Raw genomic sequence first — 16,289 nt, 5'->3', positions numbered from 1 at the left:
AAGAGACAAGAACCTATACGCCACCAAAAAATGCAGTTCACGAGGGGGAAAAAAAAATCCGGGTTCCAGCCAGCCAGCCATCATTCAAAAAGAAAAAAAAAAAGGGGGGGGGTTGTTACTCTTACATACCCAGTTCTCTAATACAAAAAAGGGAAGAAAGAGGAACTGGATCATCGGAATACATCATCTGCATCAACGAGACTAGCAGCTTCGCGGGCGAGTCGCAGGTCCTTCTCCACGAGGCCGATATCACGCGCGTAGGGCCCGAAGGCAACGAGCAGCTCTGAGAGCGAGGACCTAAGAGCGTCGAGGACGAGGTCGACGTCCGGAACGCGGCGGGCGAGAGCCTGAGCCTGCGGCTGGGAAGAGGGCGGGAAGGAAACGTCCGACCAGTGGACGTCGAGGCCCGAGGCGACGAAGGCGTCGAGCGTGAGCAGGGTGTGTGTGAAGAGGCGGACGACGTGGGGGACGTCCGCTTGCACCTTGCCGTACTGGTCTTCGGCGAGACTGGCGATGAGGAGCCGGGTGAGCGACTCGATGGCGTCCACGATCGGGCATAGCGAGGCGTACGGGCGACCCAGAACGATGTTCGAGAGGCGCTGCGCGTACGTCTGGCGCACGGGGTGTCCGAGAGGGGAGCGCAGAAGCTGCGCGAGTAAAGGGTTCAGGGATTCCGGGGTGCGGGCCGATGGAGGGCCCGTCAGCAGTTTTGGTTCCGAGGAGGATCCTAGAAGCTTCTGTTTGCGTTCCGGGCTCAGAACCGCCGACGAGGCACGCTCAAACGCATCGCGGGCTCGGGCTCGCGCCGTGGGTGTCCAGTCTGCCGATTTGCCGTACGCCTTGGCCGTCGAACTTAGCGCCTCGCCGAACCGCTCCTGGCGGGACGTCCCTTTCGGGGAGGGGGCAAAGAAGTTGCCCTCCTTAGGCGGGTCGGTCAGGCGCGGAAGAGTCTGAAGCACCGGCTGCGGCTTCTCGGCTGGCGCAACAGGGCGCTGGGATGAGGGCGGGTTGTTGTGCTGATCGATGCGCGTGGTGATCCCCTTGATCGTTTCCGTCGAAGCCGTGAGAATCTGCGACCATGCTGCACCACCTTCGCGGTCAATGTCGCTGAAGATCGCTTTGCGACGGTCTGGGAACCGCTGGCTGATGAAAGAAAGCTCCCAGAATGCAAATGTGCTCACAACCTCCTTCTTGGCCATCAGCCCGTTCAGCAGACTGCCGTTCGGGTCCTTGGCCTCGGCAGTCAGGGGCTGGCCCCGCTTCAAAGGTTCCTTCCCGATGAAAGAGGTGAAAAAGAGGTTCGATGTCTGCCAGCAGAGCAGCAAGAGGCCACCGGAAATCACAGAGCGGGCAAGCAGTGAAAGGCCGAGCGGAGGGACAAGACCTGGAGGCTCGGCCGAGGACCGGGAGAAGTTCCAAAAAAGCTTTGCGAAATAGAGCGTGAATCGCCACGTCACGCGTCGGAGAAAGATTGAATAAATAAACGGGCTAGCAGCCGCAATAATTGCGCTTCGTGTAAAGCCAGTAATGATTACGCGCGGCAGCGTGCGCTGTATTCTTTTTGACACAGATTCCACCGGATGGGTTCTCTGATCGGCGGCGGAACCTCCTTTGGCAACGGGGATAGTGATGCGGTCATAGTCGCAGTATAAGTGGAAGACTGCCTGCACAATAGCAAGTAGCATGTGGTACGTATGTAGATAAATCGGCCGCTCGTTAAGCGATGGACGCTCATTGATCCTAAGTGTCTGTCAGACAGACCATCGCTAGAGAAGTTCAGGACCAAAACACATACCTGCCAGGCTTCACCCACCCGAGATTGGCACTAGTTGGCGCAGACCACACATAAACCTCACTGAACCACCAGGCCGAGAACATGTACCACCCGAATGTCTGGACGATATGCAAAGGAAACAGGTGCTTGAATGTGGTGATTGGCGACGTCGTGGTTCTGGTACCAATGTGCATTTGACCAACGCGCAACACAAACACCACCAGACTCGAGACGAAGAGAAGGATCGTCCGAAATCCACAGATGCCGATAGGAAACCATGACCAAAATACTGTCGACAGGAGATCACCAGTCAGTGGTGGACGGAGCAGACAGCGCGACAGGGCCACTCACATGATGTTTTTTCGCCAATGACGAAAGATATGATATAACAGACCAACAGCGACAAAGCTGATGCATGCACAAACCTGCGATGCAGCGCTGAGGTCAGAATCCGCCGGTAAGGCCGCGGCCGAGCAACAGCCATGACGGGAGGAGGGGAGAGTTGTAGCGGCGACTTCTCGATCGAGAGGATGGGGTAGGAAAATCACTGCATGATCGGAAAGAAGAGCTGCAAAGTTTGTCTCGGATCTGAGGTACAATCTCTGATTCCCGAGTGGTTGTGCGGCGGCTTTGTGGTCGATTGAAGCGCTGTTTTTTCCCTCGTCGTTCGAATACGCTGAAGCTTCGGCACTTTTTTGGGCTCGGGAAACAAAAGCATCAAAACACACTAGCCACATCTGCACGTGACGTGGATGGTTATCTATGGCGCAGCATTGAACTGCTATTTAGGGACTAGCGGAATACGTCATGTGAGGAGACGCAGACCGACCCGCGGAGACTCGGAGTCGGATGCAGGCGCCAAACAGAGTAAACGTCTGCCTGTCCAACTGCACGCCTCCCCCAGCGTCGAACGTCTGAACGGCCTACTTATTGTTCCTTGCAGAGTTTTGGTCAAGAATTAGAAGTCCGAGGCCATGTCTTTTGAGCGCTTGGACTCCCTGGAGGCCCAGCCTACCACGTTCCGCCGATCTGATGACCCTCAGTACCGCGATGACCCGGAATTCGACCGGTTTGCAGAGAACCTCTCCAACCAGCTGTTCAACTTGACATCGAATATCTCTCGATTATCCAACCAGATTGCGCTTTTAGGGACCAAACGGGATACCGAGCGTGTCCGGGAGCGGGTACATGATCTACTAGAGGAGACCCGAGGGGGTTTCAAGGATGTTGGGGAAGGTATTAAGAAGGTGCAGATGTGGGAAGACATAAACGTGCGTACAGTCTATACGGATCAATATTGGCTCTATACTGATAATCCACCTAGCCGTCCCAGAAATGGACCCAACAGAAGCTTTCATCCGAATTCAAGGCGAACCTAGAAGAGTTCCAAGTTGTCCAGCGTCGGGCTCTGGAAAAGCAACGTGCATCCGCTGCTGCTGCTCGCACAGCGCTGGAAGAAGGGGGGCCCATCTCCGCCGGAGCGGAGGCCCAGCAGCAACTGGAACAGCGGCAACTGGAACAGCCAGATCTTGCCAACCAGAATGAGGTGGATTTCCAAGAGCACCTGATCATCGAGCGAGAGACCGAGATTCGAAACATTGAGCAGAGCGTTGGCGAACTGAACGAGCTCTTCAGAGACGTAGCACACATTGTTCATGAGCAAGGCGGACAGCTCGACATCATTAGCGAGAATGTTGAGCGGGTTACCCACGATACTCGCGGCGCAAACATCGAGCTGCGTAGTGCTAGCAGATACCAGAAGGGTGCGAGGAACAAGGCTTGCTGTCTTTTGATCATCTTGGCTGTCATCCTAGCTATTATCGTCCTTGCTGTAACCTTGGGTTGAGACCTTCCTACTGACATTATGATATTTGCCGCTCTTCTTCTTTTTTCTTCCAACATATCCTGTTGTTAATGTGTGTTGGCTACTTGTCTGTCCTGTCCCCATGATATCCTCTGATGTATGATTTAGCATTAAAGATCTGTGTGTTTGCCTTGATTATCGCGTTTGATATTTTCCTATTGTTATTTGAACTATACGGTGCATCTCAAGATTAAGTTGTCAGCTCTGTCTATTGATTTTTAGTTAGTATCGTACATAGCTCTCTGCTATACATACATAATATATACAAGGGGGATTAATTCTAAAGTCATATCCATACTCCTCCTCGCCTCCATGCAAAAACCCAAGGAAAAAAAAATACAGAACATGGGGATGGAATCACAGACCCATGAAGCGATTGAAGCGCATTCTCCACCCTTCAATGGAATTGAGCTTTGGTCGGACATCCAGGTAAAAGCTAAGCTTCCCAGGACCAGCGTTGGCAGCCAGGCCAGATGGGCCATTGCTGCTGGGCGATGACTTGCCCTGATAGAAGTCGATGACATATTCAACCCGTTCTCCGCCACAGCGCTCCACGATCCAGTCATGTCTGTCGAAAGGGAGCTGGTATCCCATCAACCCGTTCAGTCGGGCACGGGGGCTCATGAATTGCGGATCGACGCCGAGTCCCCGGAAGGAATATAACTTGGGGCCTCCACATTTATTGCTTCCGGGATCCGATGAAGGGGCGTTCTTCTCCCACTCCAGAATTTGCTGCCACGCACGCTCGTTGACCGCATTATGGATCGGTATGATCGACGCGACCGACGTCGCCAGTTCGGCCGCGGAAGTTGTCGACGTGGGTGTGTTGCCCTTACGCATCAACGCCTCGAAAAACTGCCGCTCAGAGGGGTAGATCCAGTTTCCGCTCGTTTCATCGTGCCCTGTTTCCGCTTCCGCGTTCGATGGAGTACCATGAGATGCTGAGTAAGGTGATGAAGGCTCCGTTGCCGCCCCGACCTTAGATGAGGTGTCAAATGCGCGGGGAATACTGCTGACTTCACGGTCCACAGACAACGGACGTGTAGATTTGGACGGCGAGGTCCCTTCTTTCGAGTCGGAAGAATCAGTAGACGGAGGCAGCGGATGGGGCGCTCCAGTACCACCCGAAGCTCTGTGTTGCTGGAGCCAAACCTCTCGGGTCTTGTGGTCTACCGGGCACGTAGCAGCCGGAGCTGCCTCGGCTGATGGAGTGCTTGCATTTGCGCCCATGATGAGATGAAGGTTGGTGAGCAACGTTCAAAGCAGAACAAATGATACCTTCACATCGAATTGTCCAAAAAAGTGATTGCTGACAAATAGGTAGCCTCCTTTGGACTTCACCGCCTTGGCTACTCACCGCCCAAATTATATCGCGATGTCCTGACAAGGTAATCTGGTGGTGCCCCTCTTTCCGCCCCCCTTTCGCTTCTTGTCTCCTTGTGCAATCTCGACATTCTGTCCATAGTTGACGCCGTACGACTATCATGGCTTCCGAAAGCACTGTTTTCCGTGCTAGTACTACTGCCCCCGTAAATATTGCAGTCATCAAGTAAGTCAACCTTTCAGCGGTTTGAGGGCTTGTTCTACAATCGGTCCGAGATCCTTCCTTCTAACCACTTCTACCGTATAGATACTGGGGGAAACGAGATGCGTCTCTTAACTTGCCGACGAACTCTTCCCTGTCGGTGACTTTGTCTCAACGCTCCCTGCGTACTCTTACCACCGCTTCTTGCTCGGCTGTTTACCCCGCAGCGGACAGCCTGACTCTCAATGGCAAGCCCCAGGATATTCAGTCTTCGAAGCGTACTCTTGCCTGCCTATCCAACCTCCGGTCTCTTCGCCAGGCGGTTGAGGCCGCTGACCTCACGCTCCCTAAGCTGTCCACGCTACCCCTCCGCATCGTCTCCGAAAACAACTTCCCTACTGCTGCAGGTCTGGCCAGTTCTGCTGCTGGGTTCGCAGCTCTTGTTCGTGCTGTTGCGGATCTGTACCAGCTTCCACAATCCCCTAGGGAATTGAGCCGTATTGCCCGTCAAGGTTCTGGGTCCGCTTGCCGGTCTCTGATGGGAGGATATGTGGCTTGGCGCTCTGGGGAACTCGAAGATGGAAGCGACAGTCTCGCCGAGGAGGTTGCCCCGGCGTCTCACTGGCCCGAAATGCGTGCCCTGATTCTCGTCGTCAGTGCGGAAAAGAAGGATGTTCCGAGCACAGAGGGCATGCAGACGACTGTCGCCACCTCGAGTCTCTTCGCTACACGGGCAGCCTCCGTCGTCCCCGAGAGGATGGACGCTATTGAGACGGCTATCCGTGACCGGGACTTCCCTGCTTTTGCAGAGATCACGATGCGGGATTCCAACAGCTTCCACGCAACCTGCCTTGACTCCTGGCCCCCGATTTTCTATATGAACGATGTCTCCCGTGCTGCTGTCCGTCTAGTGCATGATATCAACCGTGCTGTGGGTCGGACTGTTTGCGCATATACATTTGATGCAGGCCCGAATGCGGTCATATATTACCTTGATGAGGTTTCTGAACTTGTCGCCGGCACGTTCAAGGCCATCTTGGGCGGTACTACCGGGGGCTGGGAAGGCCCATTCGGTCAGCGCCTGGAAAAGGTCACTGCTCCCGGTGTCTCATTGGACCAACTTGACTCTAGAGCCGTTACTGTCCTAAAGGATGGTGTTGCTAGGGTCATCCTCACTAGCGTTGGTGAAGGGCCAGTTAGTGTCACCGAACACCTGGTCAGCGAAAAGGGAGAGATTATTATCAATTAGACGAGGCTCCTATACTAATATCATATTCTCAAATACATTACTTTTGATGAATAATATCTATGGATAGAAAAGAATCATTCATAAAATGATGGCTGTTAGAGCTGAAGATACCCGTTGCTTTTCCAAGACTTTTCTATCGTCTTCTCACCTCCTAGTATAATAGACATCATTTCACTTTCATTTCCAATACCCTCCTGAGTTTATAGTTGTAGATAGTTATATGGCACATCCAGCTTTCCAAAACATATCATTGAAGACTAACCATTACTTTTGTTTATGTTTCTATCAACTGAGCAAAGCAGATTTTTTCATCTGCTTAAGAACAGGGGCTTCCCGCGCTTTGCTCCCCTCAGATGTTGCCAGGACACTTTCCCAGAAGACTGCGTCACCTCGGCGCGGGACGAGTGCCTCTTCGTTCGGCGCTTCTTCCTCGCGGTCGGCGTCCTGCTGCTTCTCAGGAGCAGATGTCTCAAAGACCTCTTCGCGACACTCAGCACACATCCCCAACAGCTCAGCGAGAGCCTTCTCGACTGCGGCAGCGCGCTCGCGCATCCCGCGTCGCAGCAGGGAGTCGACCAGCGTTTCAACCTCGTTCACTGCTGTGTTGACGCGCTCAAACAGCCGACGCACGCTGTTGACGAGGTATTCCTCTTCATAAACGGTGCCTTTCTTGCCACGGGCGCGCTTGCGCTCCTCCCGACGACGACCGCGGGAGGTCTGGCGCGAGGAGCCCGTCTTGCCCGTCTTGCCTGTGCCACCAGTATACCGGGTGAACATGCTCCGCCCTGCGAGGGTGGAAGCATCGGTCGGGGCAAGCGAGACATTATCAGGGATGTCTGCGTCCACGCCATTGCCCGTGGCTGCAGTGGAATCACCACCGAAGAAGGCGAGAGGGTCGGTCGCGCGGCGGACGCGCAGTTCGCGGAGTCGCGGCACCTGGGCGTTGAGCTGGGACCGACAGTCTGCGAGAAGATCAGTCATGGAGCCCATCGCATCGGCGAGGCCCTGGTCAACAATCTCCGGCACGAGGATCTGACGCCCGTGTAGTGCGAGGAGACGGGTGGCCTCGTCAAAGCGCGAGCCGCGGCAGAGCAGTTTTGCGGCTGTGGGGATGTCCTGGAGATGCTCGGCGTATATCTGGGCAGCAGCGGAGTAGTCGCGGGTCTCCTCCGTCAGTGTGTGGGCGAGATTAAGAGCGTGAACTCGGATTTCGTCCGCAGAGAGCGACGCCATCGTTGCACAGAAGAGGGACTCGCGCCAACGATGGGCACGCTGGTAGCATTTGTAGGCATCCTCGTACATAGAGAGGGACTCATACGCTACAATCATCAGTTTAGATCGGAACCAAAAAAAACGAGTAACCATATGCATACCGATGGCTGCCTCCTTGTACTTGGATTGCTCGAGGAGATAAGTTGCATAAACTTGGGTGATATCCTTCGACTGTTCGGGTTGGTACTTGTACAAGTCAAGAGCCTCTTTGTACAAGACATGCTTGATGGCGTATGCTCGAAGCTCATCATATTCACCGAGTGCGTGCAGGTGTTTCAAAGCCTTATCGGACCGGGTCAGGAAATTGTCGATTTCGAACTTCCGTCGCAGCTCAGGGAGTTTCTGCAGTTTGCGCAAAAATGAAAGATACTCTCGCGGGTCCTGCAATTGTCAGATTTCATGAAAATAGTAACGATAAGAGCCGAAGAAAAGGTAACCAAAAACCAACCCTCTGAGATTGTTGAGCAACTAGAAGCGTAAGTTCCAGATCGTACAGTCCCAGCGCATGGTTATAGAGTCTGTTGGCGTCTGTCAAGAAGCACATGTGCTCGATAGCATCTTCTGCTTGCTCCGGGCTTTTTTCTGAAGATTATTTAGCTATTGTTAACATGAAAAGATCGAAATCATGACTATTTATCTCACCTCTCAGATGCGCAACGAGCTCTAGACCTGCCTCAAGATCAGGTGGTGATTTGCACACGTGTGCGGTGATCAAGTTCTGCAGATTGGTATCCATATGATTGCTGAGGGCGGCCAGGAATGCATCGCAGATTCGATTGACCTTACTGTCCTTGCTGGGCAGCTGGGAAGGTTTCTCTACGTCAGTCGTGGGCAGGGTTCCGTTTGCCGCCTCTATCTTGGATATTTTCAGGGTATCTTTGTAAAGTGTCTGAGAGACGTCCTCCTCCTTCAAGCGTGATAGGAACTCGTCGATGAACTCAAGCTTTTTCACTTGATCAATGAACAATGTAACGTTCTCCATGAACTGTGTAGGATTGTAGTCGTGAAGGATATTCAGATCGACGATCTGGCTTCGACAGGCGAGGAACGCAGAGCGGTAGTTCCGATTGTCAATAAAGCTGCGCACACCAGCCAGAACCAGCGCGCGGGGGTAGATTGTTTCTAAGTTGCCTCGCGGCATCTGCAGGATGACGGAGAACTTGGATGGCATCACAGTCACTAAACGACCGCCACGTTCAATGCTTCTGCACCTCTCATCCGTCTCTGGAGTGTCTGCTGGCACCTCCATTTCTGTAAAGCATTGATTAGAGTCATACTACCTTGGAACAACGGCAATGGCTTACCTTCAACGGTTGTGAAATGAACAAATTTTAGAAGATGTTGCGAAGTTGTGAAGAGAAGATGGGCAGATGTGACCAAGAAGGACGTGCAATTCTTCGCGAGCAAGCGCTTATTGGCGTATAAGGAACCGGTCCTCGTCATAGTCACCAGGACAGGCTGTTGAAAAGTCAGTATTCTGTAGCTAAATAGAATATCTACAACACCATACCTTGTTATCTGAGATATTCACAGCTCTGGCCCAATGAGTGTTGACTGCCGGAGAATGTTCCCAGGTGGTGACTTCGAAGTGATCTGATGAGAGAGGGGCTATGGTTTTATATGAAATCTGTGTTCCTTTGGTGTACGAAAACCACAGCTTGTCATGGTCAAACCCAGAGAAGATCGAGGACAACTGTTCCGAGTCTGACGCTTGGTAGGCAATCTCGCTTGAGCGCGTCTCCAGCGTTGTGCGTTCGATGAGAGATTGGTTCGGTCCATCGTTCCTCAAGATGTACACTTCGTTCTCGTTGAAGAAGGCGATCTGCCTTGGGCGGCTTTCTGGCTTCTCTGGCAGGGAATGGCTAGACTCCAGTATGGGGCATGGGACAGGTCTGCTCTTGAGACACCACATGAATATTGAGAAAGAATTGTTCATCAAAACTGCAATCCGAGTTCCAGACTTGCTAAAAGCCACATCTATGATATTGGAAGGTAGGGGCAGTTCATTATGAGCCATGGGTGGGGGGGCCCCGGCCAATCTCAAAGGCGTCAATTTCAGAGTTTCTAGATAAAACGACGTTAATAATGTCCATTGCTATCGGCTTAATATACTTACTGCCGTCGATGACAGCGACAGCGCCCACATCGTTGGGAATGACGGTGGAACCATGACAGACGTCGAACACCGAGTCCATGTCTAATATTGAGCCTGCTTCTATAAGCTAGATGTCCACCATTCGTCGGCAACGAGATGTGAGTTTCCATACCTGCACAGCCAGAAACAAAGCGGAGTGATTTTTCCGGGTGCCATCTAAAAGAAAATGGCGACTGGGTCTCTGGTCCCAGCACAACGGGTACTTCTTGCTTAAGGTAGTAGTGATAGTTGCCCATTGTCCAGAACTGAATTCTATCCTTGAATCGGACAGCAAGAACGGTCGAATCGATATTCCAGCTGAGATGGATATTAGTAGCCCAGAGTACCCTCTCTTCCTCTGTGAGCCGCAAGGTGAACTGGCCATGACGCAGTCCATTGCGTTCAAAGAAGACCACATCGACACGGTCGTGGAGACGTTGAATACCGGCCATCAGATTACCGTATGGCCTCCAGCTCAAAGCACTTTCAAGCCCGTCCACTGGTTCACTAACGCTATCCAGTGTTCCTTCTCTGGAGTAAACTCGAATCACCCGGCGAATGTTGGACTCCACGCTGTTTACGGCAACGTACGCGCCATCACCGCGCCAGCTGATAGTTGTAGCGCCGTCATCAAAGCTGCTCATACGTCCTTCATCAACCTTTTCTGGAACTGTGGGATCTCGCAATGCCTTGGCTCTCTTTCCCTGGAACTGCGTCTCCCGTTTTCCCCAGCCGACTGAGACATGCTGGGAAGCCTTGAGGTCTTCCGGGGAGAAGTTAATTTCCGCCACGTTCTCAAACTCCCTGGTCATGTACAGAAACGTGTTCGCCCGCGTGGTGATGGCCAACAGCTCTTCATCAGGCGACCAGGCGGCGGCTGTGATCCCAACATCGACAGAGCCCAGGATTTCGATCTTGTCTTCGCCTGGCAGAGGCTCTTCACGGACAATGATGATATCACCTCCTTCCAGTACCAGGCAAGCAGTAAGATTGTCTGCAAAGTAATGCAATGACAGCACCCTATCACATGGCAGATCCGGCAGTGGGCATGGTGCGTCCCAGGAAGTGATCAGTTCAAACGCATCGGATCCCACTTGGTCTGCGAATGCCGCATCCTGGCGCTTTCGCCTCAACTCGATGACTGGACTGAGCTCCGAGGGACCGAATGTGCAGATTATCGCATCAGAAGCAGTATCCCACGCGGTTGTAGTTAAAGGCAGCTCGCTCTGGAGCTGCACCTCTGTAAGATGCACGGTTTTCAAATTGCGCATCGTGATTTTATTACCCCACCGCCATAAAGCGACGAGCAGACACGCAAACGTCTAATGAGAAAGGATTCTTTTTTATTCAAGGTAAAATCTCTTCTACCTTGTGGGAATCTTTCTTTATTTTTATCCCGATCAACTCTCTGGACTTTCGTGGTGGTGGAAGTCGATATCAGATACCAGAGTTTAATTTTCGCTGCTGTAAAAACGGGCTGCCGAATAAAGCTTCTCAGCCAATGACTTCATCCATATTCTTAATTCTCAGTGCGCGATCTACAACGCAACCATTTCTACACCCAGTATGCTCCAAGAGGGGGAGAAAGAGCAAATAGTATCCCAATTGAATTCAACAGTTTCCTCTAGCTTTGTACATGATGCCCGATCCCCCGCTGTGAGAGCAGGTCCGACTCCCATACATCCTTCCACACCGGCCACAACAGTAGGATTTAGCGAGTCTTGTAGGTTTGCCAGACTAAAACAGTCAGTAAAGAGACGGATATCTTGGTTTGCGACCACATAGAGCAAGGACGTACCGGCAATGCCGAAGGGAGCACCGAACCCGGTCACTAGCAAAGTCAACGTCAGTCCTGTATTTCATCCCAAGCCCGCATATCCCCAATTCAACATACCCATGAAAGCCCAGTATCTCCAGAAGAAGCGCTTGGTCAGCGGGTTGAAAGGAATGTTAGTGCGAGGGCCCTCGGCGTAGTGGTAAGGGCTCCCAAGCTGGGCGCGGGTGGTCGAGAAGCCACGGCGGGCAACGAGGTTGGCGGCCATTCTGGCGCGGAAAGCGGTAGCAGCGTTCATCTTGACGCCCCCTGTCAGATACAGATACAATTGAATGGTCCAGCACAGTCAAAACAGCAATACTGACCTTGATGATTGCTTCGGGGGAGGGCAGGAGAGAGCGTGGACTGGGGAAGGGAAAGAGGCAGGAGCGAGTGGGACGATGCGGCTTCGAGTCGGGAAAGAACAGTCACGTGACTTCTGCCGGCGGCCAGAAAAAAAACCACCCGGCGAGACCAATCACCGCCCGGGACGACCGCTGAAATTCTTCCCCCAGCCAGAGGTCTCGTCTTCACCACGCCTGGATCCGAGCGACGATGGACGAGCTGTTTGACGTATTTGAGGACCAGCCTCAGGCCCCCAAGGCGGGAGAGGCGCCCCGACCGCGGCTGAGGAAAGACAAGAGCAAGAAGCGCCAGATGAATGGCGACGTGAAGGAGAATGGACAGGAGGACAGCGAGATGGCTGAGGCGCCCGCGGCCGAGACTTTGACGCCTGTGGAAGATGGAGTGGATGGGCCCGCGTCAGAGAAGGAGCAGCAACAACCTGAAGCGAAGCGGTTGCGCCTAGACCAGGCGCCCGAGCCTGTTGTGGCCGATACATTCGAGACGGCGCAAGAACGCGAAGTAGAAGTTTCGGCGGGCCTGCAGGGGACTAAGGAGGCAGCGTCGATGGTGCTTTCTCACCAGGTGCGACATCAGGTTGCGCTCCCACCCAACTACCCGTACACGCCCATCTCGCAGCACGTTCCGCCGGAGAACCCAGCCAGGACATGGCCCTTCACGCTGGATCCGTTCCAGCAGGTGGCAGTCCATTCGATCCAGAGGGAAGAGAGTGTTCTTGTCTCTGCTCATACCAGTGCTGGAAAGACGGTCGTGGCGGAGTACGCGATTGCACAGAGTTTGAAAAACAACCAGAGAGTTATCTACACGAGTCCGATTAAGGCCCTGAGCAACCAGAAATACCGAGAGTTCGCGGCGGAATTTGGCGACGTCGGTCTGATGACTGGCGATGTGACAATCAATCCAACAGCTACATGCTTGGTCATGACAACAGAGGTAAGATTGGGCACAAGGAGCTGGCAGCGAAGCGCTTAGAGCTGACTCGGTGGTTTTATTTTCACAGATTCTTCGTTCAATGTTATACCGCGGTTCGGAGATTATGCGCGAAGTGGCCTGGGTGGTCTTCGATGAGATTCACTACATGCGTGACGCTACCCGTGGAGTGGTCTGGGAGGAAACCATTATCCTACTGCCGGACAAGGTGCGATATGTGTTCCTATCGGCCACAATCCCCAATGCCATGCAGTTCGCCGAGTGGATTGTGAAGATGCACAACCAACCCTGCCACGTTGTGTATACTGATTTTCGACCGACGCCGCTCCAACACTACTTTTTCCCTGCCGGTGCAGAGGGTATGCATTTGATCGTGGATGAAAAAGGAGTGTTCCGGGAGGACAACTTCCAGAAGGCCATGACCTCCATCGCCGACAAGAAGGGTGATGACCCGTCTGACCCTAATGCGAAGCGGAAAGGCAAAGGCAAGGACAAGAGGCTGAACAAGGGTGGCAACAAAGGGCCCTCAGACATCTTCAAGATTGTCAAGATGATCATGTTGAGGAGCTACAACCCCGTCATTGTTTTCAGTTTCAGTAAGCGGGAGTGCGAGGCTGGCGCTCTGAATATGGCCACATTGGCATTCAACGACGATTCCGAGAAGGAGATGGTTTCCAAAGTCTTTGACAGTGCATTAGAGATGTTGTCAGAGGAAGATAGGAGCTTGCCACAGATCCAAAACATCCTTCCTCTCCTTCGCCGAGGGATCGGTGTCCACCACTCCGGTCTACTGCCAATTCTAAAAGAGACGATCGAAATTCTTTTCCAGGAGGGTCTCATCAAGGTTTTGTTTGCCACAGAGACTTTCTCTATCGGCCTGAACATGCCTGCCAAGACCGTGGTCTTCACCAGCGTCCGCAAATTTGACGGTTTCAGCCAACGTTGGGTCACACCGTCCGAGTTCATTCAGATGTCCGGCCGTGCAGGTCGTCGAGGTCTTGATGATCGAGGTATCGTTATCATGATGGTTGGAGAAGAAATGGACCCTGCGGTAGCAAAGGAGATTGTCCGGGGAGAGCAAGACCGACTCAATTCAGCTTTCCACCTAGGCTACAACATGATTTTGAACCTAATGCGTGTCGAAGGCATCTCGCCAGAGTTCATGCTCGAACGTTGTTTCTTTCAATTTCAGAACACTGCCAGTCTAGCTGGACTTGAAAAAGGTACGTTTTGGTTGTCAATGGGGATTTTATTGGTTAATAGATACTAACTAGGTTCCAGAGCTTCTTGATGTACAGGAAAAGAGGGCCAACATCAACATTACAGATGAAGGAACTGTCAGAGATTATTATGAATTGAAGAAACAGATCGCTGAGCTTGCCAGCGAGGTGCAGCTTGTTATCAGTCACCCGAATTATTGCTTGCCCTACATTCAACCTGGGCGAATGGTGCACATCAAGCACGGCGAATATGATTTCGGTTGGGGCGTTGTTGTCAACTACAAGAAGCGCAAGTCTCCAAATCCAAACCAGTCGACCGAGGAGCCCGAACCGCACAAGAAATACATTATGGATGTTTTGCTCAATATCGCTGAAGGACCGGCAGTCGGAACCAAAACGTTCGAGGATCTTCCATCTGGCGTTAGACCTCCGCAAGGCGATGAAAAGTCACGAATGGAGGTTGTCCCTGTTGTGATGAGCTGTCTCCAAGAGATTTCGCATATCCGCCTGCACACCCCCAAGGATATGCAATCCAGTGAGTCCAAGGACAAAGTGAAGAAGGGACTGCAGGAAGTGAAGCGGCGCTTCCCCGACGGCGTGGCCGTGCTTGACCCGCTTGAAGATATGAAGATCGAGGACGACACTTTCAAGAAGAAGCTTCGCAAGATTGAAGTGCTCGAGTCCCGTCTGCTCTCAAATCCGCTGCATAACTCGCCCCGGCTCTCGGAGCTTTACGAGCTGTACGCCGAGAAGGTAGAACTGGGTGCTCAGGCAAAGGCTATCAGGAAGAAGATCGCCGAGGCAACGTCCACTTTGCAGCTTGACGAGCTCAAATGCCGGAAGCGCGTGCTGCGCCGGTTCGGGTTTATCAACGAGGCGGAGGTGGTGCAGCTGAAGGCGCGTGTGGCGTGCGAGATCAGCACGGGTGACGAACTGATGCTCAGCGAGCTCCTATTCAATGGCTTCTTCAATAAACTTACCCCTGAACAAGCGGCGGCCGTGCTCAGCGTGTTTGTTTTTGAGGAGAAGACCAAGGAGACACCCGCCCTGACCCGCGATGACCTAGCCAAGCCGCTCAAGGAGATCCAGGCGCAGGCCCGCATCATCGCCAAGGTCTCGCAAGAGTCGAAGCTGGCCGTGAATGAGGAAGAGTACGTGCAAGGCTTCCACTGGGAACTCATGGAAGTTATTTACGAATGGGCGAATGGCAAGTCCTTTGCCGATATCTGGTAAGCTACACAAGATTGCCCTGAGGGTGAGAACAAAAAAAAAGGCGGAATACATGCTAACGCGGTGCAGTGGGATGACCGACGTATACGAGGGCAGTTTGATCCGCGTGTTCCGTCGACTGGAAGAGTGTCTCCGACAGATGGCACAGGCTGCCAAAGTCATGGGCAACGAGGAGCTGGAGAGCAAGTTTGAGACGGCCCTGACCAAGATCCGCCGTGACATTGTCGCTGCCCAGTCTCTCTATCTGTAAAAATGTCTGCTGCTGTCCATTTCTTTTTCCATCCGCTGCATGGTTCTGGCGTCGGGAATTGTATTGACGAAACGATCGTGTGGGTTCCACTGTGAATCGACTTCATTTGTATGTAGCCTGTGTCGTCTCCTTACTGAAGCTGGTCCGACGTGTGGAGTTATGTCGGTTTCACGGCATCTTTGAGAGGGGGGACGTTGTAGTAGCACAAAGTCGTTGACCGGAAAAAACCCGTTGTCACTAGTAAACGTAACTTCCCAAGTAGACAGTAAAAACTCGATCTTTGCCGGATAGAAGAAAACGCAAAGGACAAAAAAGAACGGAATCAAAGAAGGAACCCTGGGCGTACAGAAACCGTCGAAGCCTGGCGGTTTCTTTGTCGTTTCTGCGCAGGAGGAGTGGGTTGCCTCCCGCAACCGACAGCGTGACAGGGCGAGCTCGTCACTCACTCACTCTTACTTTTCTGCTGCCCACCGCTTCTCTCTCTACTTCTCTTCCTCTCTCCCCACTTCTCTCCTGCTTCTCGCTACTCTCTGCACACTACTTTTTTCCTTTCTTTTTCTGTTGTGTTTTTATCAATCTTCACTCCTATCCAGGTTTTTTTTCAGTTTTATATCAGAATACCAGTCTCGACGGCTGGCTGGCTGCCCGCCTGGTGCACAACTTCT

General features: G+C 52.7%; 7 protein-coding genes across 7 annotated transcripts; 3 read left to right on the top strand and 4 right to left on the bottom strand.

The window, feature by feature from the left end:
* Window positions 1-170: 170 nt before the first annotated feature.
* Window positions 171-2,258, bottom strand: ASPZODRAFT_144681 (hypothetical protein; the record flags this gene model as incomplete). Its single annotated transcript, XM_022725033.1, has 3 exons — window positions 171-1,740; window positions 1,796-2,063; window positions 2,126-2,258. 3 exons carry the CDS (start codon window positions 2,256-2,258, stop codon window positions 171-173), a joined length of 1,971 nt encoding a protein of 656 aa, XP_022579236.1.
* A 490-nt stretch (window positions 2,259-2,748) lies between these two features.
* Window positions 2,749-3,620, top strand: ASPZODRAFT_144680 (hypothetical protein; the record flags this gene model as incomplete). The annotated part of the gene is made up of 2 exons (XM_022725032.1): window positions 2,749-3,045; window positions 3,099-3,620. 2 exons carry the CDS (start codon window positions 2,749-2,751, stop codon window positions 3,618-3,620), a joined length of 819 nt encoding a protein of 272 aa, XP_022579235.1.
* Window positions 3,621-3,995: 375 nt separating this feature from the next.
* On the bottom strand, window positions 3,996-4,868 carry ASPZODRAFT_71007 (hypothetical protein; the record flags this gene model as incomplete). Its single annotated transcript, XM_022729716.1, has 1 exon — window positions 3,996-4,868. One exon carries the CDS (start codon window positions 4,866-4,868, stop codon window positions 3,996-3,998), a length of 873 nt encoding a protein of 290 aa, XP_022579234.1.
* A 254-nt stretch (window positions 4,869-5,122) lies between these two features.
* ASPZODRAFT_153610 (hypothetical protein) lies at window positions 5,123-6,412 on the top strand (the record flags this gene model as incomplete). Its single annotated transcript, XM_022725996.1, has 2 exons — window positions 5,123-5,187; window positions 5,269-6,412. 2 exons carry the CDS (start codon window positions 5,123-5,125, stop codon window positions 6,410-6,412), a joined length of 1,209 nt encoding a protein of 402 aa, XP_022579233.1.
* Window positions 6,413-6,697: 285 nt separating this feature from the next.
* ASPZODRAFT_144677 (hypothetical protein) lies at window positions 6,698-11,089 on the bottom strand (the record flags this gene model as incomplete). Its single annotated transcript, XM_022725031.1, has 8 exons — window positions 6,698-7,731; window positions 7,786-8,065; window positions 8,133-8,266; window positions 8,327-8,935; window positions 8,989-9,142; window positions 9,195-9,748; window positions 9,801-9,899; window positions 9,952-11,089. 8 exons carry the CDS (start codon window positions 11,087-11,089, stop codon window positions 6,698-6,700), a joined length of 4,002 nt encoding a protein of 1,333 aa, XP_022579232.1.
* Window positions 11,090-11,465: 376 nt separating this feature from the next.
* On the bottom strand, window positions 11,466-11,994 carry ASPZODRAFT_134824 (hypothetical protein). The gene is made up of 4 exons (XM_022723641.1): window positions 11,958-11,994; window positions 11,713-11,890; window positions 11,617-11,649; window positions 11,466-11,555 (listed from the first exon to the last, which is right to left on the bottom strand). Exons 2-4 carry the CDS (start codon window positions 11,888-11,890, stop codon window positions 11,530-11,532), a joined length of 237 nt encoding a protein of 78 aa, XP_022579231.1. The 5' UTR covers window positions 11,958-11,994; the 3' UTR covers window positions 11,466-11,529.
* Window positions 11,995-12,186: 192 nt separating this feature from the next.
* On the top strand, window positions 12,187-15,624 carry ASPZODRAFT_71217 (hypothetical protein; the record flags this gene model as incomplete). The annotated part of the gene is made up of 4 exons (XM_022729731.1): window positions 12,187-12,927; window positions 12,995-14,147; window positions 14,206-15,373; window positions 15,444-15,624. 4 exons carry the CDS (start codon window positions 12,187-12,189, stop codon window positions 15,622-15,624), a joined length of 3,243 nt encoding a protein of 1,080 aa, XP_022579230.1.
* Between the last annotated feature and the right edge of the window lie 665 nt (window positions 15,625-16,289).

This window comes from Penicilliopsis zonata (genome assembly GCF_001890105.1).
Source record: "Penicilliopsis zonata CBS 506.65 unplaced genomic scaffold ASPZOscaffold_13, whole genome shotgun sequence".
Taxonomy (NCBI): Eukaryota; Fungi; Ascomycota; class Eurotiomycetes; order Eurotiales; family Aspergillaceae; genus Penicilliopsis; species Penicilliopsis zonata.
Note: the sequence above shows the minus strand (reverse complement) of the source record. Positions and strands in the feature narration are given on the sequence as shown.